Here is a 27,185-nt window from a genome sequence, read left to right on the forward strand (position 1 = left end):
CCAGGTCTGAACCTCCAGGTCTGAACCTCCAGGTCTGAACCTCCAGGTCTGAACCTCCAGGTCTGAAACCTCCAGGTCTGAACCTCCAGGTCTGAACCTCCAGGTCTGAAACCTCCAGGTCTGAAACCTCCAGGTCTGAACCTCCAGGTCTGAACCTCCAGGTCTGAACCTCCAGGTCTGAAACCTCCAGGTCTGAACCTCCAGGTCTGAACCTCCAGGTCTGAACCTCCAGGTCTAAAACCTCCAGGTCTGAACCTCCAGGTCTGAAACCTCCAGGTCTGAACCTCCAGGTCTAAAACCTCCAGGTCTGAACCTCCAGGTCTGAAACCTCCAGGTCTGAACCTCCAGGTCTGAAACCTCCAGGTCTGAACCTCCAGGTCTGAATCTCCAGGTCTAAAACCTCCAGGTCTGAACCTCCAGGTCTGAAACCTCCAGGTCTGAACCTCCAGGTCTGAACCTCCAGGTCTAAAACCTCCAGGTCTGAACCTCCAGGTCTGAAACCTCCAGGTCTGAAACCTCCAGGTCTGAATCTCCAGGTCTGAACCTCCAGGTCTAAAACCTCCAGGTCTGAAACCTCCAGGTCTGAACCTCCAGGTCTGAACCTCCAGTTCTGAACCTCCAGGTCTGAAACCTCCAGGTCTGAACCTCCAGGTCTGAAACCTCCAGGTCTGAACCTCCAGGTCTGAACCTCCAGGTCTAAAACCTCCAGGTCTGAACCTCCAGGTCTGAAACCTCCAGGTCTGAACCTCCAGGTCTGAACCTCCAGGTCTGAACCTCCAGGTCTAAAACCTCCAGGTCTGAAACCTCCAGGTCTGAACCTCCAGGTCTGAACCTCCAGGTCTGAAACCTCCAGGTCTGAACCTCCAGGTCTGAATCTCCAGGTCTAAAACCTCCAGGTCTGGGACCTCCAGGTCTGAACCTCCAGGTCTAAAACCTCCAGGTCTAAACCTCCAGGTCTGGGACCTCCAAGTCTGAACCTCCAGGTTCCACTGGGCAGGAAATCAACAAAATAAAAGCTTGTCAACACTGTGATGCCAAATCCGATACATCTGAAGCAGCCTCAGTGTGTGTGTGTGTGTGTGTGTGTGTGTGTGTGTGTGTGTGTGTGTGTGTGTGTGTGTGTGTGTGTGTGTGTGTGTGTGTGTGTGTGTGTGTGTGTGTGGATTGTCAGCGGTTTATATTTATCTCAAAGCGTCACTAACGAAGTGATTCACGTCTTGATTTGGAGGAGGAATTTGATTTGGCGGCAGTTTGGCATCGCCGACGACGTCGGAGGGAAACGATACCCGAGGTCTTCGTTTCCCCTCAAAGTCGCCGTGATCTTCAGAAACGTGGAACTAAAAAGAGGGATAATACGTCATATACGTATTTTATACGTTGATAATCACTTTTAGCGGCTGGGAGGCGGAACGAGGCAGTGATATTTTAAAGAAAAGATCAAAGAACGAAACAGGAACTTGAAAGTAACTGCAAAGAAGCCGAACTTGGTGACGGAGGTGACGGAGGTCTTCTTCTGTTTCACATTGTTTGGACGTTCAGCTGCTAAACCAACAACTAATAACCTATAAATATCCATAACTTGTGGTTGTCAGCAGCTTTATCGGCTCCACAGGGGAGATTTTAGCCTTTTTAAACATTATTATTCATCTTATAATGGTTGTGAATAATAATTCATCAAGTTGTTTTTTGACAATATTGTTCCAGGTTTATTAAATAAATTACAGGGAAAATAAAAAGTGTCTTTTTATTTTTTAACACCCCCGAAAAACCCACATTATTATCAATAAACTAAAGAAATGTTAGATCTACGTCTACAAAACCTGCATCAACATTTCTACCATGAAACGTTGATATATTTTTTTTTCCACCTCCTCCATATATCAGATTTTATTCAGTGTGATGTGAAGTGTTATAAAGATAAATCCAGTAATGTGACCCAGTGCAGAGGTCTGGGGGCGAAATCCAGTCTATTCTCGTCTAATCTCGTTTTGCACCTTAACAAGTCAGCCAGTGTGTGTGTGAGTGTGTGTGTGTGTGTGTGTGTGTGTGTGTGTGTGTGTGTGTGTGTGTGTGTGTGTGTGTGTGTGTGTGTGTATGTGTGGTTGAATCTACCTGATGCTCAACCAAACAAAACAACGTCGGCTGTAAGATTCATCCTTTGTCCTCTAAATTAAATCAGTACGTCCTCAAGTAATCCGCTCAATAAGACAATAAAACTGACTTTTTTTTCAGAATTTTGAATTTTAAACTCAGAATTCTGCATTTAAAGTGGAAATTCTAGAGTCTAAAAGTCAGAAGTCTGACTTTTTTCTTGTAATTCTGACTTTTTTCCCGCAGATTTTGGAGTTTAAAGTCGAAATTCTGAGTCTAAACGTCAGAATTCTGACTTTTTTCACAGAATTCTGACTTTAAATGTAGAATTCTGAGTCTAAAAGTCAGAATTCTGACTTTGTTTTCGCAGATTTCTGAACTTGAACTCAAATTTCTGACTTTTTAAAGTCACAATTCTTTGTTTAAAGTCAAAATTCTGAGTAAAAGTCAGAATTCTGACTTTTTTTCACAGAATTCTGACTTTAAACGAAGAATTCTGAGTCTAAATGTCAGAATTTGCTGCTGATTTATGTCCCGAAGCCCAAATGGTCATTTTAGTCCCGCAGTACCGTTTATCACCACAAGATGGTGCATTGAGTCATTGAAAGAAGCAGTTGGAGGAGGAATTGTTAACGGTCTATGCGATGAGCTACTTTCCATATATTAAAAGTCCTGCGGCCTAAAAACTAGACAAAAAAAGGGGGAATTGAGCTGCGCGGACGCGCGGACTGCTAGCTAGCACGTAACAACGGAGGAAAACTTCCAAAAACCTGGTGAAAAAAAATGAGCGTAACCAGAGTGAAATCAAGGAACCGAAGCAGATAAAGGAAAGTAAAAGAAAACAAGCTGGCAACCAATGCAAAAAAAAAACAAAAAAAAAACGAACACTGGTGAAAACTTGACTCAACACTGCCACCCAGTGGACAAAAGAGGGATCAGATAATCTTTACATACTGTCCCTTTAAAGCTACTCTGTCAGGACAATTTGCACTTTGGTGACAATTTTTGTCGGTGAATTTTTCTACTTTTTCCATATCGTCTACGATTTAAAAGCTTCGGCAACGACTCGCGAAAAGTTTGGACTATTTTCAAAATGTGCCTCGTGTTTGCGGTTGATTCGTCCCGACCTCGGCGTTTTGGAGGAGATAATTGAACATCTGGAGGAGGACTCCGTCCTGACCTGGACCGTCACCAGACAAAAATTGCCGAAGTCTTTCAGAATAAATGTAGTTTCACGGTTCGCCTCAAGAAAAATCAACGTAAGCGGAGAGGCGAGAGAGCCGGCGGCGGCGGCGGCGGCATCGGGTGGCAGTTGCTATTCCAGAAGCCGTGTCCTTGTAGGGAGGATTCTATAAACTGCTTTAGTGCAGGAGGAAGAGGAGGAGGAGGAGGAGGAGAAGGAGGAGGAGGAGGAGGAGGAGGAGGAGGAAGGGCTGAGGAGTGTGTGGTATATATCCTTCACGGTCATTTGCAGTACTTCCTGAAGCACGAGCCGTGACGGCGGCCATCTTTTTTAGCGATTCCGTCGTGTGTTTTTTTTTTTCGTACATTTTTTTTCGAGGTTGACGGTTAAATCGCCGCGTCTGAGTCAAAAAAACAAAACTCAAAACCCGTGAACTTAAGCTCATGACGGACGGCAAATGATAGTGTTTTTGGCGCCCCCTGCTGGCGCCGCCTCGAATCCCAACGCCTGCAAATATAACAAGTGAAACCGGAGTTGTGAGATCGTCTGACTTTTTTTTTTTTTTTTTTTGTGGGTCGTCTCATGGGAGGCCAAAGTCGAAGCACAAGGTCATGACAGTGACTTGCACGAATGCTGGGAAAAAGTATCCGGGGGGGTCGAGGGGGGGTTGGAGGGGGGGGGGGGGGGGAGGTTTCAGCGCCGGTCAAGGTTTCCTGTTGAGAAAAGGAATTAGCTGACCGGCGTGTTCGCCGGGACGGTTTTGTTTCTTATTTCAGAGAAAGAACTCAGCTCCTGAAATTAGACCCCCCCCTCCCCCTCCCTCCTACCCCCTCCCTCCTCTTCTTCCTCACCCCTCCCCCACCCGTCCTCAACCCCAAGCCAAACCATCCGCCGCCATAAATCCTCCGCAAAGTAATTTCTCTCCCCCTCGTCGAGTCCCGAGATCATTAAAGAGACAAAAAAGACTCGCCGTGGAACCGCCGCCATCAATCACGACAATCAAACGGCGGCGGCGAGGAGCAAACGATGACAGATAAGGACGAGGCGGAAGCAAAAAAAAAAAAAGCAGGAAGTTGTGGTTATTACATGAAAGCCAATCATAATGAAGTCGCTGCGTCTTTAAAAAAGAAAAACGTTAAACAAATGCAGCGGAAAACAGCTGGAACTGATTTTTCTCTCTTCTGACTTCCACCCCTTCATCCTTTCATCTCATGAACTTGAAAGAGAGAAAAGGAAAACCGTCATGTTGATAAACAGACAATTTGAGCTGTACGATATTTACATGTAAAGTTTTTTCGCCCGATAAAGATGAATTATGAACAGATAACAAAATGCTGACTGCAGCGGATTGTGTCGAAAAAACATAAGCGACAAATTGCTGGGAATCAGTTCCAAACACGTCGTTTTTGTGTTTTTGTTTTGAAAACTGCTGCCCGTTTCCAAGGAAACGGGAGAAACGCTGAAAGAAAACGATGTTGTTTCCCTGTAAGGCCACTCGAGGGTGCTGTTGGTTGTTTTGTTTTGTTGTTTTTGTCGTGAATCCACACACAGAACAGTGTTCTATTTAAATGAGCGTTTTCGAAAAGTTCCACCTTGGGAGCCGTTTTCAAAAAGTGGCGTGTAATGAAGTTCTGACCACACGTTTTTCAATTTAAAAACAAAAATGTGTAAACAGGCTTTTTTTTTTTTTTTTGCAGTAACAGCGCTTCGGAAAAGTTGCGTTTTCGTCCATCAACATAGAAACGCCTCTGAAGCATTTTCAAAAAGGTTCTGTGGCGCCGAGCCCTTGTTGCCATGGCAACGGGCTCCCAAAACGAATTTTTTTTTTTTTTTTTCCGTCTTAACTTGAAAGCGCTGTCGCGTCGCATCGGGATAATGTCGCCGGTGCAACGACTTCCTGTCACGACCTTCCGAAAAGTTTTGGAGCGGTGGCATTTTTTCGAAAAGTTCCACCTTGGGAGCCGTTTTCAAAAAGTCTTCAGTAACGGCGACTCGTAGGTAGCGCCGCAACAGACGCTTCTGAGAAAGTGACGTTTTTTTTAAAAAGTTGCCTCTTCGGTGGCTCCGAGCCCTTGTTGCCATGGAAACGGAGACAAAATGTTTCCATCTTAACTTGAAAATACGGCCATGTGGGGAGGGGGAGGGGTGATGTCGCCGGTGCAACGACTTCCTGTGACAACCCTTCAAAATAGAGGCGCCCCAAGCGAGTGTATCGATCAGCCACTTTGGTTTTAACGATTGATTGATTGATTGATTGATTTATTGATTGATTGATTGATTGGCTGATTCAGGGTCTTGCCGTTGTTTTTAAATCTTCCCGCCGCCCAAACAGAGAATCTCTCTGGCGTCCAGCTCACATTCCCACCGGCTTTGTCCAGAAGAGGAGTTCTAGTCCTTTCATCCTCTAAACGCAGACAGAAATCCGCGAGTATTAGAACCTTAATCCTGCGGCGAGTCGATTCACTCACACTTGAGAGTGTAAACTTTACCTTCTGTAATTCAGCTGACGACTTTCTCTATTTTCTCTTTTTCTTTTCTTTTATCTGCTTAGCGGCCGTCGATCCTTCTTGTCGGTTTTATTTTGAAAAGCCACCGTTCAAACATGGCGTAAAAATGTCAAATATATCCACCTTTTTATGGTGTTTTAGGCTCCGTGGTCAGAACCATGACTCAAACACACGTCCAATATATAGATTAACAAACGCAATCGCACTAAGTAAAGATGTTTTAACAGTCAAACAACAAGAAACAAGGATTAATTGATTCATTTTCTGGACTTTTCACTGTATTTCGCACAAGAATTTTTCATTTAGTTTAGATTTTTGTTGCTATTTTAGTAATTTCCTCGTCGTAATATTTTGTTCCTTTTCATCGCGTGTCCTCGACGCGGTGGGGGTCGGGGGTCAACTGTCTCAGTCATCGCCATGGCAACCAGGTTCAGGGCTCCGGGGAGTATTTTTAGAGGAGCATCTGAGGAGGAGGAGGAGGAGGAGGAGGAGGGTGCTCAGAAATAACGGCAGCACCTGTTGTGCCCCCCCCCCCCCCCTCCCCCCTCCACCCTCCACCCCCCCTCCGTTGCCGTGTCACTCCATCAGCTGTTGAAATGCAGCGACTCGGGGGCGATGGTTGTTTACACGAGGCGGCTGACGCAAGAGACTGACGACAGTCTGGGAAGAAAAAAAACAACAAAATATGTTGCTTCTGTTTTATTCTGACGGGACTCGGTTCAACAGCTTGTGGAGCTTTTATAAAAAAAAAAAAAAAGATGTTTAGAGCTGATTTTTCAGATTGGATTATTATTATTATTACTCATATAGTGACTGATTTAAATATCTTTTATTGGCTAGTTTCTTAGATTATGTCACACTACGTACCGATTGACTGTTATTTCTAATTATTTTAATTTGTAGTTTAACACTTTTAACACAGTGAAGCTGCTGAACTCCGGCGTCCCACCAGGTTCTGTCCTGGGGCCTCTCGTCTTCATCTGCACTTACTAGTAGTAGTTATTAGTAGTTGTTATTAGTATTAGTTATTAGTAGTAGTAGTAGTTATTAATAGTAGTAGTTATTAGTATTAGTTATTAGTAGTAGTAGTTATTAGTATTAGTAGTTATTAGTAGTTATTAGTAGTAGTTATTAGTATTAGTAGTTCCTAAGATTCTCCTGTTTATCATACTAATACTGTTACTACTACTACTACTATAATACTTTATATTTAAAGCACCTGTCAGTCATTGTCAACTAAAACTTGCTAATAAACAAAATATGAAAATATGAATTTGAATTTGAAAAACAAGGAGTTTTCTTTTTCTATAAATTAATTTCTTAAAACTATTAACTTTTTATGTAACTTAATTTTTTGTGTCCTCGGCCTTTATCGTCACGCGACGTAACGCCTCGCTGGTTAGCTTGTTTTAGCCTGGCTACGATTTACACGACTGTAATATACATTGTTTTCATTATTGGATTTTTATTTCTGGAAAGTTTCGCCGTCTCGAACGCTGAAAACGATGTAGTTACCATGTTGGGCCACTAGTGGGGGCTGTTGTTTGTGTTTGTAATGAAACCACGCACATACTCGCCAGAGAACAACCCGCTGTAAAACAATAGCAACGTTTGGACGCCGACGTTCTACACCATCAAAAGTACACATCAGGATGCAGTACATATGCCAGGCCTGTAGGTGGCGCTGTGGCGCCGCCACAGAAATACACTGAAAACGGAGAAGAAAACACGGAGAAAGAAAAACTCAAATGAAGGAATCACAAATCTCATAGTGAATATCATGAGCTCCTGCGGCGCCACCTGGAGCCGGTCGTCCGCCATTGTTGTTGTTAAGTGACGTCATGGTCGCAGGGTGATGACATCATCGTTTTCGGGCAAATCTTGTGGAAGACAAAAAAAAAATAAAAAATGACACGGCGACATGAAACGGCGTTGTCGTCGCCTCTCTGGCTCCTCCTCTTTTTAGCGGTAGAGTTAGCACGCCACGCGGGTACGGCGGATATCTTGAGCTTCCTCCTTCGCCATTACGTTCGTAGCGACCTCGTAGGTCTGACACTTTTTTTTACGCGTGGCTATTAATGTGACGGGTGTTTCTGCGTGCTTGCGGGAGACTCGGCGAACACGAGCGCCGAACAGGTGCGTGACGGCGGCGTCCGGTATTTCAACCTGGCGGGGCAAATACCGGCGTTATATCGGGACGAGGCTTTTTTATTAGATGTGCAGTCGTTTAGAAGTTGATCGTAAATTTCTTTGGCAGCGTTTTTAGTCACCTGCAGATGATGCGACGCCTTGGAGACAAACACTGTTGGTATTTTTCAATCCGCGGCAGCAGCGTTTCCAGAAAGTTGCGTTTCCAACCGTTTCCGTGGAGACAGTCAGCGTTTTCAAAAAGTTGCGTCTTTCCGTTTTCCATGGAGACGGACTCAGCATTTTCAACAAGTTGTGTTTTCCCCGTTCCCATAGAGACAGAGTTTGAGTGTTTTCAAAAAGTTGTCTTTCTTGTTTCCATGGAGACAGAGTCAACAATTAAAAAAAAAAAAATAGCATTTCCCCTCATTTATATGGAGACAAACTTGTGAGTGTTTTCAAAAAGTTGAGTCTTTCCCCTTTCCACGGGGACAGAGTCGGAGTGTTTTCAAAAAGTTGCGTGGAAGCAGTCTCAAAAAACTTTCCAAGTTACTCAGGAGACAGAGTGTTTTCAGAAATGTGCGTTTTCCCCCTCGTCTCCACGGAGATGAAGCGTCATTCGAAAAGTTCCACCTTCCGAGCCGTTTTCGTAAAGTTGCGTTTTGCGGCGTCTCCCACTGTCGCGTCGTAAACCAACATCCGAAACGTAAGCGACGCTTCGCACTTTCACTTGAAGGCGTCGCCGCGTCAACGTGACGCTAACGTCCTCGCGCCCAAGGAGAATGCGAAGCTTTTAAATACTCGCGTTTTAAAAGTTATTTCTGCTCTCGGGTTTTCCCCCTCGGTGCTGGGATTGCGTCACTGGGGGTGTGTGTGTGTGTGTCGGCCATATTGCCGTCCAGCAGTGGGATTCTTCTTGTCGGGGGGGGGGGGGGCAGTAATGACCGGCATTCCGCTAGACCACCGTGACCTCATTTTACAAGAAGGACCTATAGAGGCTCCAGCTGTGACCTCAGAAGGGGGGGAGAGGGGGTGGGGGGGTACCAGGACAGAGGGTGACTATATGCTAGCGGAGGACCAGGGGCACGACAGTGGATATGACGATGCCAATTAATTGATTTAGGCTTTTTTTCCCCCCGCGGCTGCTTTTACAAGAATCTTTTTTGTTCTTCTTCTTTCTTTCTTTGTCTTTTACTTTGACTGAACCTTTGATCTCCAGTTTGATCCATGTCTTTGATTCCCGCCACCTCATTGGCTAACAGCTCTCTCCTTTGACGTGGCAAGGCGTCACTTTATCTTATCTTTGCCCACACTTTCTCAAATTGTGACCTCGTATCTCATCATATTCTCAAATCCATTCCTTCCTCCGCCTCCTCCTCCTCCTCCGCCTCCTCCTCCTCCTCCTCCATCTTGGACTCTTACAGTTCACTTCAGGAATCCCGCCTGCTCAGCTGTCCCCTGGTGTCCCATGGCGATCACATTCCGCCCTTCTTGCCCCACGAACGCTCGCTGCCTCCTCTTCGGCTTAATTTAGTCCCCACGTTACCCCACCTCCTCCCTCCTCCCTCCTCCTCCTCCATCCTCCTTTCCTCCTCTCCTCTCCTCTCGATGAGGAGTCGTTCTAAATTTGGCCACGCGTGGCGAAGGAGTGGAGCACCTGCCGGTCGGACGGCGTCTCCTCCTCAGACGTCAAGTTTCACCGCCTCTCCGGCCTCGTTTTGGAAAAGTTCCACTTTTTGTAAAAACGCCCCAAAACGAGACTTTGTTTGGGTGTTTGACGAGAATCCTTCAGGTGTTGCCAGAACATCAGTCGCCGCCAAAAAACTTCACAGGTACGATGTTCCAGGAAGATTAAATCATTAAAAAAACGGAAAAAAAAAAACCAGCCTCAATTCAAATTTTCTTTCTCGCGTTGCGTTTATTCCTCCGCCACGCCCCGCCGGGTGTTTCACCTCGCCGTCCATGAGGTGAGGTGGAAAAACAACAACAACGAAACAACACCCGCCCACTCACTGTACAAGAACACAAGACATTTTAATTTCCTGGATTATTTAATGGAAAATGTATGTTCTCACCGACTGAGCTGAAACCTGGTTCCTCTGCTAATTTATACAGTACATCTCTCTCTCTCTCTGTATGTCTCAACCTCTCTCGCCCCTCACTACACCCACGCGCTCATCTGGAGATCGTTATTCAGCTCATGTACTCGTTCTGCCTCGACGCCCCCACAGTTTCGCTCCTCGCTGGAGACTCCCAACACACTTTCTCTCTCCGAGCTAAACGCCATGAAAGCCTCTCGAAACGCCATTCAGCCATTGATTGGATGGTCTGATGGAACCGATTGAACCCCACCCACCCCCACCCTACCCCCACCCTACCCCCCCCTCCTCCACCCTCCATACCGGTGCCATTAGGCACTTCTCCCAGACGAAAGCGAGCACTCGAGGGCCATTTACATCAGCATCACCTGCCTCTGCTGCTCGTTATGTCGCCTAATGAACGAGACGGCTTTTTGAAAGAGGCAGCGGTGCTGAAACAACCGGGGGGGAGGGGGGGGGGGGGGGAGAGGGGGGGGGGGTACAGAATTTATATACTCTGGTAAAACTGGTAAACTTTGATTTGAGGCGTGAATGAATGAATTAGGGCTCGGGGTAATTATTATTATTCAGGCGATTGTTTTGTTCGAACATTAATTGGCGGACTAACTTTCCTGTAATGAATCATGATGCTAAGCTAGCAAATGTCAGTCTAATAATGCGTTTCACTGGGAAACGACCACGGCGTGATTGAGCTAACGCTAATCACGGATTGGCAAACGTAGCGGTGAACGATTACGTCTAAAGTTCCTACAATCTGCTTGCTACCGTAGCTAGCGGCTGAACGCTTTGGTGGAGCTTGTGGCTAGATAGCCGTGTTCCGCTATAGCTGTAAGCTAGCCACCGCTACCATTCATGCCGGCATTATATGCTATTTCTGGCTAACGCTAGCTAAACACAGCTGTGCAGCCACTAGCTGCTAACAGTGACCGAACACAAACGCAGCTAGCTAGCACCACCGAAGTGCGCGGAGCTTTCGCTCACATTGCAGTTAAATACAGTTAAACGATTGTTTCCAGATGACTGAGTGACGCTTCAGGGAACAAAGGAAACATTTCGGCTTTAGAAATATTCCGGACGAAACCACGTCCTTTGATGTTTGAACAAGAACGCTTGTGTCACCGGGGGAGACGGAGAAATACCGCGGACAAGCAGAGCGATGAGTCAACGGCAGCCGTCGGGCCGGCGTGGGCGAGCGGACGCCACCTGCCGATGGACGAGTGACCCTTGTAACCCTCTCTCTCTCTCTCTCTCTCTCTCTCTCTCTCTCTCTCTCTCTCTCTCTCTCTCGCTCAGACCTTCACAGCTTGGTGTAACTCCCACTTGAGGAAGGCCGGAACACAGATCGAGAACATTGAGGAGGACTTCAGAAATGGCCTCAAACTCATGCTGCTGCTGGAGGTCATATCAGGTGCGTCTCGTCACGAACGGCGAACACGTTTTACCGCCGCTAACGCCGGACGATGAACGCCGCGGAAAGAAAACTGGTTCGCCGACTCTTCAAGGCAGAAAAGTGATTTAATGAAAACTCTCTACCATCTATGTCATGTCGGTGTTTAGTTTCAGACGGTTTTAGTTGCATCGTTTGGACACTAGGTGGCAGTAAAGAGACACGGGTTGTGTCCACTAAATGGTAACTTGAATCTGAACATTAATTATAAAATGCAAAATATTAAGTTGTGGTCGCTAAATACTAATTTCTGTCCAAGGAAATATTCATTTGAGGCCACGAAATGTTAAATTGTGGCCCTGAAATACTAATACGTGGCCACAAAATATAATTTTATGGCAACGAAATAAGAATTTATGGCCACAAAATATTATTTGATGGCAACAAAATATAAATTTATGGCAACAAAATGTTATTTTATGGCAACAAAATATTAATTTATGGCAACAAAATGTTATTTTATGGCAGCAAAATATTAATTTATGGCCACAAAATATTAATTTATGGCAGCAAAATATTAATTTATGGCCACAAAATATTAATGTATGGCCACAAAATATTAATTTATGGCCACAAAATATTAATTTATGGCCACAAAATATTAATTTATGGCAACAAAATATTAATTTATGGCAACAAAATGTTATTTTATGGCAGCAAAATATTAATTTATGGCCACAAAATATTAATTTATGGCAACAAAATATTAATTTATGGCAACAAAATGTTATTTTATGGCAGCAAAATATTAATTTATGGCAACAAAATATTAATTTATGGCAACAAAATATAAATTTATGGCCACAAAATATTAATTTATGGCAACAAAATGTTATTTTATGGCCACGAAATAGTAATTTGTGATCACAAAATGTTAATTTCTATTAAAATATAATGTCTGGTGTGTTTCAGGCGAGAGGCTGCCCAAACCCGACAAAGGCAAGATGCGTTTCCACAAGATCGCCAACGTGAACAAAGCTCTGGACTTCATCTGCAGCAAGGGCGTCAAGCTGGTGTCTATTGGTGCCGAGGGTGAGATTCCTGCCTTGCTTCATGGTTCCTTCTGCTCATAATCATGTTTCTCAAAGCCTCTAAAATATGTATGATGTAAATCACGACTTGTCACCGTCTAATTTTGCTTAAATTCATCTTTTTTTGCCGAAATATAACATATAATACAAAATCACTTCCTGTTTAGTATCACGCTCAGTAAGGAGCGACGTGATTGGTCAATTGACACCATGTGGTCTGTACATTTTGAATGCTGGCCTCTGATTGGTTCATAATTGGCCGACTCTGGTGCGTTCAAATGCTGAAGCAGAGAGGAGGAATTTTCACTTCCGATGAGAAAAGGAACAACATTTCAAGTGAAAATGTCTCATTTTCACATTTTTATCTCGGAAAAATAACTTAATACATGATTTAATAAACTTGGTTTAACTAAATAGATTTAAAAAATTGTTTTTATTCATTGATTTGAAAGATTATGTTTAAGATCTGTGCTTTAGTAGTTTTTTTATGTCAATTTTTAGTACAAATACAATTTAAAATCGCACAATTTTTTTTTTTTTTTAAGTTGACTTTTATGTAAAGTAGGTTTTTCTACACAGATTCTTAATACAGGATTTGTTTCATAGTTTTGAATCAAACTAAACTATTCTAAATAAACAAATAACAGGCTGAAATTAATATAAAACACTAGGAATTCCATCTGAAACTGTATTTTTGAGGGACTTTGTGACGCTTCCCTTGATAATTTGGTCCATTTCTTGTGTAGAAATCGTTGACGGCAACGGGAAGATGACTCTTGGTATGATCTGGACCATCATCCTGCGTTTTGCCATCCAGGACATCTCTGTGGAAGGTAGCTGTTCGCATTTCTCTTTTTCTTTTGAAGAAAATTCACTTCTATTGATAAAGTTAGGACAAAATCATTTAAATAAGAGTTTCATAGAAAACCCACGTGAACAGGAGTATTCTTGTTTTTGTGGACAATGTTAATTCAGATTTTTTTTTTTTTTTTGTGAAATCTCAGTTTTAGGACACAAAAAAATTTTTTATATAAAAATGTTCCAGATATCTGTTCTGCCAGGAGTCTAAAACATTTGGCTCTTTAGCTCCTCTAGTGGCTCTTTGAAAGATCTCAGACAGTTTTACAGAAATAAACATTTTCGCTCATTTTTAGAAGGCTTTTCAATTCTTGGATAAAAGGGGATTAAAAAAAAAAAAAAAGTTGTTAAAATCACCATAAATGAGAAAACATGTGGATAGAAAAATAGCTAAATTCAACATAAAGGAAAAACAATTCTCAAACAGATTAAAAACACACACACTTGAATTACTAAAAAAGACAAAAAAGTGGGAGAAAAAGTAGCTAAAATCACCTTCAAAAAAGAAATGTGGATAAAAAATCGCTAAAATCAACATAAATAAGGAAAAAAAAATCTCAGGTTAAAAAAACACTTGAATTACTAAAAAAAAATACAAAAAAGTGGGGGGAAAATAGCTAAAATCACGATTAAAAAAGAAATGTGGATAAAAAAATAGCTAAAATCATCACAAATAAGGAAAAAAAATTCTCAAACAAATTGAAAAAAACACTTGGAATTACTAAAAAATACAAAAAAGTGGGGGGAAATAGCTCAAATTACCATAAAAAAAATTTTTTAATTTTTTTTTTAAATCATCACAAATAAGGTAACAAAATTCCCGAATGGATTAAAAAACACTTGAATTACAAAAAAACAAAAACAAAAAATGATGGCAAAATATGCAAAATTGTCCAAACAAAATTGCCAAAAAAATTAAATAAATAAATCTGCTGAACTCAGGTCCAAAAACAGGTGAAAAAGATAAATTAGTGTTTCCTAAATTTTTATTTAAATTTCATGAATACAAAGTTTCGCCTCATTTCAACGCAGCTCGACTTAAACGTGGTGGGAAGTGAGATCGTAAGACGAGGGTCATCTGATGGAGTGTGTGTGTGTGTGTGTGTGTGTGTGTGTGTGTGTGTGTGTGTGTGCTCACCAGAGACCTCTGCTAAGGAGGGTCTGCTGCTGTGGTGCCAGAGGAAGACTGCCCCCTACAGGAACGTCAACGTGCAGAACTTCCACATCAGGTAACTGCAAGCGTCCTCCGTCCCTCGTCTTCCTCCCGGCGTCCAACCTTTTCCTGTCCTCTCTGACTGTTTTTCCTCCTCCTCCTCTTCCTCCTCCTCCTCCTCTTCCTCCTCCTCCTCCTCCTCCTCCTCCTCCTCCTCCTCCTCCTCCTCAGTTGGAAGGACGGCCTGGCGCTGTGTGCCCTCATCCACAGACACAGACCCGACCTCATCGACTACTCCAAACTGAGAAAGGTGGACTGTCCGTCCCTCTCGTCTCCTTTGATTCCGTCTCTTTGAACTTTCACTTCCTGTCTGCTTCACTTCTACAACTCTTCACTTCACTACGTTGCTCTTTTTGGAAAAACGTCGTTTTGACACAACTTTTAAAGTTACTTCAATATGTGTGCAGGTGTTTGACGCTGTATAGACACTTAACGTATAGATAATTAACGTGTAGATAGTTAACGTATAGATAATTAACGTATAGATAGTTAACGTATAGATAATTAATGTATAGATAATAATATATACAGTTAACGTATAGATAATTAACGTGTAGATAGTTAACGTATAGATAATTTGCATATAGATAGTTAACATATCGATAATTCATATAGAGATAATTAACATATAGATGGTTAACATATAGATAATTAACGTGTAGATAATTAACACAGATAATGAACATATAGATGATCAACGTATAGATCATTCACAATGTATGTATGTTAATGTATAGATAATTTACATATAGATAATTGATGTATAGATAGTTAACATATAGATAATGAACATACAGATAATGAACATATAGATATTGATGTATAGTTAACGTATAGATAATTAATGTATAGTTAACATATAGATAATGAACATATAGATAATGAACGTAGAGATAATTAATGTGTAGTTAACATATAGATAATTAATGTATAGTTAACATATAGATAATAAACATATAGATAATTAATGTATAGTTAACATATAGATAATAAACATATAGATAATTAATGTGTAGTTAACATATCGATAATTAATGTATAGTTAACATATAGATAATAAACATATAGATAATTAATGTATAGTTAACATATAGATAACGAACATATAGATAATTTACATATAGATAATTAATGTATAGCTAGTTAACATATACATAATTAAAGTATAGACAATTCACATATAGATAGTTAACGTGTAACTGTATATAGAGTTACATATAAACACATTTTAGAACTCATTCTTTCATTGTTGCTCAAATTAAAGCCGTTTAAGTCCAAACCATAAATCATTGATTCCCTTTATGATGTAATGAAATTATTACAATATTAAAGGAAACATACTTTTCCTGTTTTCTAATGTAATAATATCATAATAATAAGTGTTTGGGTTCAGGGTCGTGTGACATTATGGACCAGTTATGACATTTCAGGTCATTATTTAATCACAATATGGGTCGTTGTTACACAAGCCTCGTTAATTTATAGTAATAAACATTGTTTATGTATATATATTTGTATATATATATATTATGTGTGTCTGCAGGACGACCCCATCGGGAACCTGAACACCGCCTTCGAGGTGGCCGAGAAGTTCCTGGACATCCCCAAGATGCTGGACGCTGAAGGTGGAGGAGGGGGGGAGGGGGGGAGGGGGGGGGGGGGTTAAATCATTCTGATGGGCGTGAAATACAAAAACAGTTTAACTTGAGTCCCTTTTATCTTTACATCATAGATTTCGTGACACAGAAATATATTGATCTGCGTAACATTTATATAAAGACGTCCGGAATTCTGTCAAATTGATAAATAAAGAAATATTATAATTATGCAGAAATTAACAAGACTTATAGGAAGTGACCAAGTATTTCAGGAGATAAATTACTTTATTAACATTTTTGCTTTGATCTTTTATTGCTTTGATATGATATATTAACCAATTGATATTTTTTTTTAGATTGTATTATATTAGATTATAAATTCCACACTTTTTTAACTGTCACATTTTTTCTCCGTCCCCCAGATATCGTGAACACCCCCAAACCCGACGAGAAGGCCATCATGACCTACGTGTCCTGCTTCTACCACGCCTTCGCCGGCGCCGAGCAGGTAAGCGCCTCGCACGCCCGCCCGTCTCTCTCGTCGTACGTAAGACCGTCGTCTGAAACCGTGGCGCTGTCGCCCCCCGCAGGCCGAGACGGCCGCCAACCGCATCTGCAAAGTGCTGGCCGTCAACCAGGAGAACGAGAAGCTGATGGAGGAGTACGAGAAGCTGGCTAGCGAGGTGAGCATCGCCCCCTGGTGGCGGCACTCCGGGAAAAACTCCACCCAGGAACCTGTGTAATAAAGTGTGAAACTGACCGCTGGGGGTCTGCCGCAGCTGCTGGAGTGGATCCGCCGCACCATCCCCTGGCTGGAGAACCGCGCGGCCGAGCAGACCATGCGCGCCATGCAGCAGAAGCTGGAGGACTTCCGCGACTACCGCCGCATCCACAAGCCGCCGCGCGTCCAGGAGAAGTGCCAGCTGGAGATCAACTTCAACACCCTGCAGACCAAACTGAGGCTCAGCAACCGGCCCGCCTTCATGCCCTCCGAGGGCAAGATGGTGTCGGTGAGCACGAGCATTTATTTATTTAGTTATTGTTAAAATTCATCTATAGGATAGTTTGAGACAGATGGTGTATAACAGCGTTAGAAAAATAAATAAATTAAAAATCGTGACATCTGGATGTCTCACCCACTGCCGAACACACCAACAGAACATTTATAAAAAATAAATTATACAGTAAAATAAATAAATTATATTCATTTTAGTTAATAATAATAATAATAATAATTGTATTAATACATAAAAAATATTAAATGTTAACTAACCCTAATGAAAAATTTATAAAAATGAATTATACATTAAAATAAATAAATTATATAAATTTTTGTTAATAATAATAACAATAATAATAAATAAAATATTAATACATAGAAAAATGTAATTAAGTTAAATGTTAATTAATTAATTAATTAAAAAGGGATACATTTAACAAGGTACAAACAAGGAACAAAACGGACAGTGTGAAATATTATCGTGTAAAGTTATAAAAGTAAACAATCAAATCTGAATGTCAACACGCTACCTACTACCCCCCCCCCCCCCCCCCCCTCCCTCCTCCAGGATATTGCCAATGCCTGGAAGGGCCTGGAGCAGGTGGAGAAGGGCTACGAGGAGTGGCTGCTGACGGAGATCCGCCGCCTGGAGAGACTCGACCACCTGGCCGAGAAGTTCAAGCAGAAGTGCTCCATGCACGAGTCCTGGACCTCAGGTAGGACCGGGACTCAGTCTCACTGCCCCCCCCATGCAGGAAGTACGCCACCTAGAGGAGAAACGAGGATTTAACATGGAAATATAGACAAATTAGAAGAGGAAGAAAAATAGAAAGCAAACAATTCGGGACGCAACGATACCAGTGTCGGCCCCCGATATCGATACCGATACTTGGGCCAATACTACACAGTAGTACTCTCCAGATAGTAATATGCAGGAAATCCTTGGATTATTTTTTTTTTTAGAAGGAGACGAAGCTCCACAGAAACCCATGATTCCAGTAATAAAGTGGGGAGCTTGTAGGACGCTGACTCGGCGTTTCTTGTTCCAGGTAAGGAGGACCTCCTGTCCCAGAAGGACTACGAGTCGGCCTCCCTGATGGAGATCCGGGCCCTGATGAGGAAGCACGAGGCCTTCGAGAGCGACCTGGCCGCCCACCAGGACCGCGTGGAGCAGATCGCCGCCATCGCCCAGGAGCTCAAGTACGCAACTCGTCTCTCGACTCTCTGATTCGAGCGACCGGAGATGAAAGGGTGCAGAAACCTCTGCTCTTTGATCTTCTTTTTTTTTTTATAAATGTTTTATTCCTCGCCGCTCAGCGGGGCGACTCCAGATCCTCTCTTTGATCTTATACACAGCTGAACGTGTCTGTCATGTATACGAGTGCTTCAGAAAGTGCAGGTGATTCTAGGATTCTACGTCCTGACGGGGGGGGGTGTGGCCTGTTTTCAGCGAGCTGGATTACCACGACTCCGTCACAGTCAACGCCCGCTGCCAGGGCATCTGTGACCAGTGGGACAACCTGGGAACCCTCACCCAGAAGAGGAGGGACTCTCTGGAGGTAAACAACCGACGGGTGGAATAAAAAAACAAAAAACAACAACAACCCATCAATCGTAGCGGGTATACGAGGATCTAAGTGGTTCGTGTCTTTGTGACCTCAGCGCGTGGAGAAGCTGTGGGAGACCATCGACCAGCTGTACCTGGAGTTCGCCAAGAGGGCGGCGCCCTTCAACAACTGGATGGACGGAGCCGTGGAGGACCTGCAGGACATGTTCATCGTCCACAGCATCGAGGAGATCCAGGTACGCCGGATCCAACCGGATTGAATCTTTCAAAATAAAAGTTTTTTTTATACTTTCAGAAAATATACAAGATTTTCAGTATATATATTTTTTTTTTTTTTTGACTTTTTTAAACTTTTTAAATGTGATTGTGAAGAAAAAATAAAGGCAAAATATCTAATCAGTGAAAAATATTTTGGATTTTTATAAAATTTCCAAAATTTATGATTTTTTTCAAGCTATGATGTGGATTTTTTATAACACAATGAAGTGATTTGAATAAAATGTTAAATATGTCAACAACTTAAAACTTTCCTGTTTCACACCTTTTATTGATTTATTTGTTTTTCTTTATTATTGATATTTATTGCTTTTTTAGTCTTTTATATTATTGCTTTTATATCATTATTATTTTTTTTTTTTTCAATATTATTATTTTCAATATTTTATTATGAAAGTCAAAAAGTCAGTGTCTGTAGTCATGTGTCATAAAAAAATCAGGAAAATAAATAAATTATGGGATAAAAAGCGACATTGAAATGTATTATTCTGATTTATTGCACGATGTATAATTTAAAAGCCTCCTATTGTTTTATTCTTTGTACTTGTAGCTTATAAAAGATGAAAATCCAAACTATAGTATCTTGACATGTTATTTTATAAGATCAAACGTTTCACATTCCTTTAACTTAATGTCATAATTACCTAATTATCACAAATTGTAATGTATTTGACCATGAGTGTAGAAATTCAGCCTTTTTGTCTTTCCTTCATCGTCTCTTCCGTCTCCAGAGTCTGATCACGGCTCACGACCAGTTCAAGGCCACTCTGCCGGAAGCCGACAAGGAGCGCATGGCCACCCTGGGCATCCACAACGAGATCCTGAAGATCGCCCAGACCTACGGCATCAAGCTGTCTGGAATCAACCCGTACACCAACCTGAGCTCCCAGGACATCAGCGCCAAGTGGGACACGGTGAGTCCAGCGGGGGGGAAATGACCCCTGCTAGCAGGGACGTTACGTCAACTGGGGCCTGTTTGGTACCACAGGAACTCGTGTTTCTCAACTTTGTTTCCATCAACTTTGCAGGAAATATGATTTATTCTGTGTTCGGTTATTTGCCTTCAGTAGCGCGATCAACAACCAGGAATCGCTCATGTTGTAGGGTTTCCGAAAGAGAAGCACTTGTTTATGTACGGTAATGACGGTAGTGACGGTAGTGACAGTGGTGACGGTTTGGACGGTAGTGACGGTGGTGACATATTGACGGTGGTGATGGCATTGATGGCATTGACGGTGCGGACGGTGCTGACGGTACTGACGGTGGTGAAGGTAGTGACGGTGGTGACGGTGGTGACATATTTACGGTATTGACGGCATTGACGGTACTGATGGTACTGACGGTGCTGACGGTACTGATGGTACTGACGGTGGTGACGGTAGTGACGGTAGTGACGGTATTGACGGTATTGAGGGTGCTGACGGTAGTGACGGTGGTGACGGTGGTGACGGTATTGACGGTATTGACAGTATTGAAGGTATTGACGGTGGTGACGGTGGTGACGGTGATGACGGTATTGACGGTATTGACGGTATTGACGGTATTGACAGTATTGAAGGTATTGACGGTGGTGACGGTGGTGATGGTGGTGACGGTGGTGACGGTATTGACGGTATTGACGGTAGTGACGGTATTGACGGTATTGACGGTAGTGACGGTGGTGACGGTATTGACGGTATTGACGGTATTGACGGTAGTGACGGTATTGACGGTATTGACGGTAGTGACGGTGGTGACGGTATTGACGGTATTGACGGTATTGACGGTAGTGACGGTATTGACGGTATTGACGGTATTGACGGTAGTGACGGTGGTGACGGTATTGACGGTATTGACGGTAGTGACGGTAGTGACGGTGGTGACGGTATTGACAGTATTGAAGGTAGTGACGGTGGTGACGGTGTTGACGGTGGTGACGGTGTTGAAAATGGTGACGGTGTTGACGGTGGACGCCCGTGTGCCGCTGCAGGTGAAGCACCTGGTGCCCCTCAGAGACCAAATGCTCCAGGAGGAAGTGGCCCGGCAGCAGGCCAATGAGAGGCTGAGGCGCCAGTTCGCCGCCCAGGCCAACATCATCGGACCCTGGATTCAAACCAAGATGGAGGTACGGCGTCAGAAATCTAGTTTAGAAAAAACAAACTAGAGCTACACTCGGTAGAGCGCAGACCTTTGCCAACGCTATATTTGTTTTTCGAAATCCGCACGATAGCCATTAGCTCGTATCGATGCCAACTAGATCCAACTAGTAACGGCACTGAGCAGGGAGTGTCTCCATGGCAACAGATGCTGATCTCCCCTGATCTCCTCTATTACTTGCCTCTCATCCATTTTTTTTTTCACAGATTTTTAGGATTTATTCGAAAACGTCCCAAAATCTAATCGACTGGTTCTTAGATGATGAGAAATCTTCCCAGGAAATTTCATACAATTCGGGTCAAAAGTTTTTGCGAAAAGTTATTAAAATGTATACATACAAACCAATTAAAAAAACAACTATAGAGCTACACTCGGTAGAGCGCAGAGTTTTGTCAGTGCAAGAAGAGAACCCAGCTTGCGTGATAGTCACACCGATATCGATGCTAAACTCGGTCGGTCAGGTAGTGTCTCCATGGCAACAGACGCTGATCTCCTTTGATCTCATCCGCTTTGTATGGGAAATTACTTTGCAGTTTTTTGGGGGGGATTTATTCGAAAACGGTTTGCCGTTGACGTCCCAAAATCTGACCTACCGGTCTTTGGACGATGAGAAATCATCCCTGAAAATTTCACGCAATTCGGGCGAGCGGTTATTTGCGAAAAAGTTGCTTTTCGGCCCGACTCCCGTTGGCGAATGTGAAGTTGTGCGACTTGAGATTTCATGAATTTGGCGTGGAGCTGACCCGAGTGGGTTGTGAAACAGGAGATCAGCCACGTGTCGGTGGACATCGCCGGCTCCCTGGAGGAACAGATGAACAGCCTGAAGCAGTACGAGCAGAACATCATCAACTACAAGTCCAACATCGACAAGCTGGAGGGAGACCACCAGCTGAGCCAGGAGTCGCTCATCTTCGACAACAAGCACACCAACTACACCATGGAGGTGAGCCTTCCTCCTCCCCCTCCTCCTCCTCCTCCAGTCTCCCCGTCCGTCCTCTAAAACTGTCCCCCCCCCCCCGGCTGCAGCACATCCGTGTGGGCTGGGAGCAGCTGCTCACCACCATCGCCAGAACCATCAACGAGGTGGAGAACCAGATCCTGACCAGGGACGCTAAAGGAATCAGTCAAGAACAGTTGAATGAGTTCAGAGCCTCTTTCAACCACTTTGACAGGGTGAGAGGACACACACACACACACACACACACACACACACACACACACATCATAATATACACACACACACAGTACACACACACCATAATACATACACACACATACCATAACACACACACACATCATAACACACATACATCATAACACACACACACACACACACACACATCATAATATACACACACACACACCATAATACATACACACACATACCATAACACACACACACATCATAACACACACACACACACACACACACACACACACACACACACACACACACACACACACACACACACACACATACATCATAATACACACACACGCACACACACATCATAACACACACACATCATAACACACATCATAATACACACATCATAATACACACACACACACTCACCATAACACACACACACACACACATCATAACACACACACATCATAATACACACGCACACACACATCATAACACCCACACACACACACACACACACACACCATAACACACACACACACACATCATAATACACACACACACACACACACACACGTCAAACACGTCTCCTGAAGTTTCCTTTAATTTACACACAGCAGACAGGAGTTTACAGGAGTAATCTGATTACTGAGGCTGTCCTGAGTAATGAGTATCATGTGACTGACACACGGTTTGATTCCCCGCGTTGCAGAAGAGGAACGGCATGATGGACCCGGACGACTTCCGCGCTTGTCTGATCTCCATGGGCTACGACCTGGTGAGTGGCGTCCAGGTTCAACCCCCGCTGGGGGGGGGGGGGGGACTGCTCTTCTGACCCCCCCTCTCTCCCCCCCCTCCCTCCCTCCGTCCGCAGGGTGAAGGTGGAGTTCGCCCGCATCATGACCCTGGTGGACCCCAACAACACGGGCGTGGTGACCTTCCAGGCCTTCATCGACTTCATGACCCGCGAGACGGCCGAGACCGACACGGCGGAGCAGGTCATGGCCTCCTTCAAGATCCTGGCGTCCGACAAGGTGCGTCCAGGAGCGTTACGCTTGTTTTTTCACCAAAAGAAACCAAATGCACCTTTTATCACCAATTTACAGCCAGGAAATACCAAAAAAAAATTACCATATTTCCCAGACTATAAGTTGCTTTTCTTTTTTTGACTGGTGGGCGACTTATACCATTACCCCAAAAAAAAAAAAAAAATTTGCTTTTTTTTTCTTTTGACTGGTCATGTGACTTACCACTACAATTTTTTTTTACCATATTTCCCAGACTATAAGTTGCTTTTTTCATTTTGACTGGACACCACTATCCCCCCTCAAAAAAATATATGACCTATTTTTTTATTTGACTGGTCATGCAACTTACCACTACCCCCCAAAATAAAATACAAAAAAAATGTAAAAAAAAAAATTTTTGACTGACCATGCAACTTACCACTACCCCCCCCCCCCCCCCCCAAAAAAAAAAAAAAAAATGTTTTTTTTTTTTTTTTTTTTTGAGTGGTCATGCAACTTAACACTACTCCCCAAAATAAAATGAATTTTTTTTTTTTTAAATTAAAAATATTTTTTTTTTGAGTGGTCATGCAACTTAACACTCCTCCTCAAAATAAAATTAAAAAAGTTAAAAAATGTTTTTGGACTGACCATGCAACTTACTACTACCCCCCCAAAATAAAATAATAAAAAAATATATATATATTTTGAGTGGTCATGCAACTTAACACTACTCCCCAAAATAAAATTTAAAAAAATGTTTTTAATGTTTTTTTGAGTGGTCGTGCAACTTAACACTACTTCCCAAAATAAAATTCGAATTTTTTTTTTAAAAATGTAAAAAAAAAATTTTGGGAGTGGTCATGCAACTTAACACGACTCCTCAAAATAAAATAAAAAAAAAATAATAAATGTTTTTTGACTGACCATGCAACTTAACACTACTCCCCAAAATAAAAAAAAAAATAAAAAAATAAAAAAATATTTGGAGTGGTCATGCAACTTAACACGACTCACCAAAATAAAATTTTTAAAAAATAAAAAAATGTTTTTTTGAGTGGTCATGCAACTTAACACTACTTCCCAAAATAAAATAAAAAATTTGTTTAAAAAATGTAAAAACATTTTTTTTTGGGAGTTGGTCATGCAACTTACCACTACTCCCCAAAATAAAAAAAATAAAAAATTTAGAATGTTTTTTTGAGTGGTCGTGCAACTTAACACGACTCCTCAAAATAAAATGAAAAAAATAAAAAAAAAAATTTTTTTTGAGTGGTCATGCAACTTAACACTACTCCTCAAAATAAAATTAAAAAAGTTAAAAAATGTTTTTGGACTGACCATGCAACTTACTACTACCCCCCAAAATAAAATAATAAAAAAATATATATATATTTTGAGTGGTCATGCAACGTACCACTACCCCCTCCCCCCCCCCCCCCCCCCCCCCCCCCCCCCAAAAAAAGTGTTTTATTTTGAGTGGTCATGCAACTTAACACTACTCCCCAAAATAAAATTTAAAAAAATGTTTTTAATGTTTTTTTGAGTGGTCGTGCAACTTAACACTACTTCCCAAAATAAAATTCTAATTTTTTTTTAAAAATGTAAAAAAAAAATTTTGGGAGTGGTCATGCAACTTAACACGACTCCTCAAAATAAAATAAAAAAAAATAATAAATGTTTTTTGACTGACCATGCAACTTAACACTACTCCCCAAAATAAAAAAAAAAATAAAAAAATAAAAAAATATTTGGAGTGGTCATGCAACTTAACACGACTCACCAAATAAAATTTTTAAAAAATAAAAAAATGTTTTTTTTGAGTGGTCATTGCAACTTAACACTACTTCCCAAAATAAAATAAAAAATTTGTTTAAAAAATGTAAAAACATTTTTTTTTGGGAGTGGTCATGCAAACTTACCACTACTCCCCAAAATAAAAAAAATAAAAAATTTAGAATGTTTTTTTGAGTGGTCGTGCAACTTAACACGACTCCTCAAAATAAAATGAAAAAAATAAAAAAAATTTTTTTTTTGAGTGGTCATGCAACTTACCACTACCCCCCAAAAACAAAATAATAAAAAAATATATATATATTTTGAGTGGTCATGCAACTTACCACTCCCCCCCCCCAAAAAAAAAAACAAATATTTTTTTTTTTGAGTGGTCATGCAACTTAACACTTACTCCCCAAAATAAAATTCAAAATTTTTTCAAAAAATTTAAAAAGTGGTCATGCAACTTAACACTACTCCTCAAAATAAAATAAAAAAAAAAATGTTGGGTTTTTTTTTTTTGTGAGTGGTCATGCAACTTAACAGAACCCCCAAAATTAAATAAGAAAAATAAATTTTTTTTTTTTTTTTTGAGTGGTCATGCAACTTACCACTGCAGAATCATGTAATTTTTTTTACCATATTTCCCAGACTATAAGTTCTCTACAACGTTTTATGTAAACGCCCCCCCCCCCCCCCTCTGTGTTTGCGTCCCGCCCTGCAGAACTACATCACGGTGGAGGAGCTGCGCCGCGAGCTGCCGCCCGAGCAGGCCGAGTACTGCATCACCCGCATGACCAGGTACATCGGCGCCGACGGCGCCTCCGGAGCCCTGGACTACATCTCCTTCTCCAGCGCCCTCTACGGGGAGAGCGACTTATAAACACAGCCGCGCCCTCTTCACCTCCTCCTCCTCATCCTCCTCTTCCTCCTCTTCGCCCCCGACATCCCCGCTTTGTCCTTTTATTTTGTTTTCTCTTCTTCTGCCACTCTTCTTCTGCCACTGTAAAACCTTCTTCCTCTGTCCTTCCTGTCCTGCTTTATCGTTCTCTCTCTCTCGTTCTCTCTCTCTCTCTCTCTCTCTCTCTCTCTCCTCCCCTCATGCTCAGAAACACTGCGTTAAGAGAGAGCGAGGGGTGGAGGAAGAGGAGGAAGAGGAGGAGGAAGAGGAGGAGGAGGGAAGGCGGGCCGCTCAAATCTTAGAAACTATCTTCAGATCTCGTTTTCGAAAAAAAAAAGGAATGAACAAGTGTGCCGAGCAAAAGCAAGAAAAAGAGTGCATTTTGAGCCACGCCCCCTCCTCCCCTCCCTCCTCCTCCCCCCTTCCTCCCCTCCCCCCTCCCTCTTTCGATGCAGAAGGGTGATTAAAGAAGAAAACGTGATGAAACAGCTGGTTGGTTGGTTGGTTGTGCATGCAACATGTTTAGACGGTGAAAAAAAACAAAAACAAAACGCCACCGCCGCTCGAAGAACAAACGGAAGGACGGGTGATGAAGGGAGGAGGAGGAGGAGGAGGAGGAAGAAGAAGAAACGCACCTCGGAGAAGGAGGCGGCGACAGAGTTTCAGGAAAGTTGTGCACAGAAAATAAGAAGGATGGAAACCGTAGCGGGACGAGGAAGCTCAGCGGGGGAGGGGTTGTTGTTGTTGTTGTTGTTGTTTATTTGCGTCCCATTTATTTGATTTAAATAAATAAAAAGAGCGAAAGAAGGAAAAGTCGGCCATGATGACTGGGTGGCGTCCTGCTTTCATCTTCTGCCCTCCTCCTTTTCATCTTCTGCCCTCCTCCTCCTTTCATCCCCCGACTCGTCCTGTTTCCACCCAAACTCTTTCAAGGACACTTAAAAGAAAAAGAAAAAAAAAAAAAAAAAAAAAGCTCAACTTGAAATAAAAAAGGAAAATTATATTACTAAAAAAAAAAAAAGTTGTTTGTGATTTTTTTTTTTTAAATAAGTTTATCTTGAGAAGTCAAAGCAATCCGATTACTAAGGAATCGCTTCAAATAAAGCAAAAAAACACAGAAAGTGTGAGTAAAGTGTCGTGTCGGGGGGAAAAAAAACCTGTCGCAAGGGATTCTGGGAAAACAAAGATGGCGTCGCTGAAGCTGCAGTCAATATAATA

At 42.3% G+C, this 27,185-nt stretch overlaps 1 protein-coding gene across 1 annotated transcript; it reads left to right on the forward strand.

Annotated features, from left to right (window-relative positions):
* Positions 1 to 11,303: 11,303 nt before the first annotated feature.
* actn3b (actinin alpha 3b) lies at positions 11,304 to 26,518 on the forward strand. Its single transcript, XM_080519084.1, is given in 20 exon segments — positions 11,304 to 11,415; positions 12,367 to 12,486; positions 13,232 to 13,318; positions 14,485 to 14,572; positions 14,728 to 14,806; positions 16,100 to 16,181; positions 16,577 to 16,662; positions 16,745 to 16,837; positions 16,934 to 17,164; positions 17,723 to 17,870; positions 18,204 to 18,354; positions 18,605 to 18,713; positions 18,817 to 18,957; positions 19,729 to 19,911; positions 20,967 to 21,101; positions 21,897 to 22,076; positions 22,160 to 22,306; positions 22,996 to 23,066; positions 23,068 to 23,317; positions 25,791 to 26,518. Coding segments are annotated over 20 exon segments (2,565 nt in total). The 5' UTR covers positions 11,304 to 11,390; the 3' UTR covers positions 25,950 to 26,518.
* Positions 26,519 to 27,185: the final 667 nt, after the last annotated feature.

This window comes from Blennius ocellaris (assembly GCF_963422515.1).
Source record: "Blennius ocellaris genome assembly, chromosome: 23".
Classification (NCBI taxonomy): domain Eukaryota; kingdom Metazoa; phylum Chordata; class Actinopteri; order Blenniiformes; family Blenniidae; genus Blennius; species Blennius ocellaris.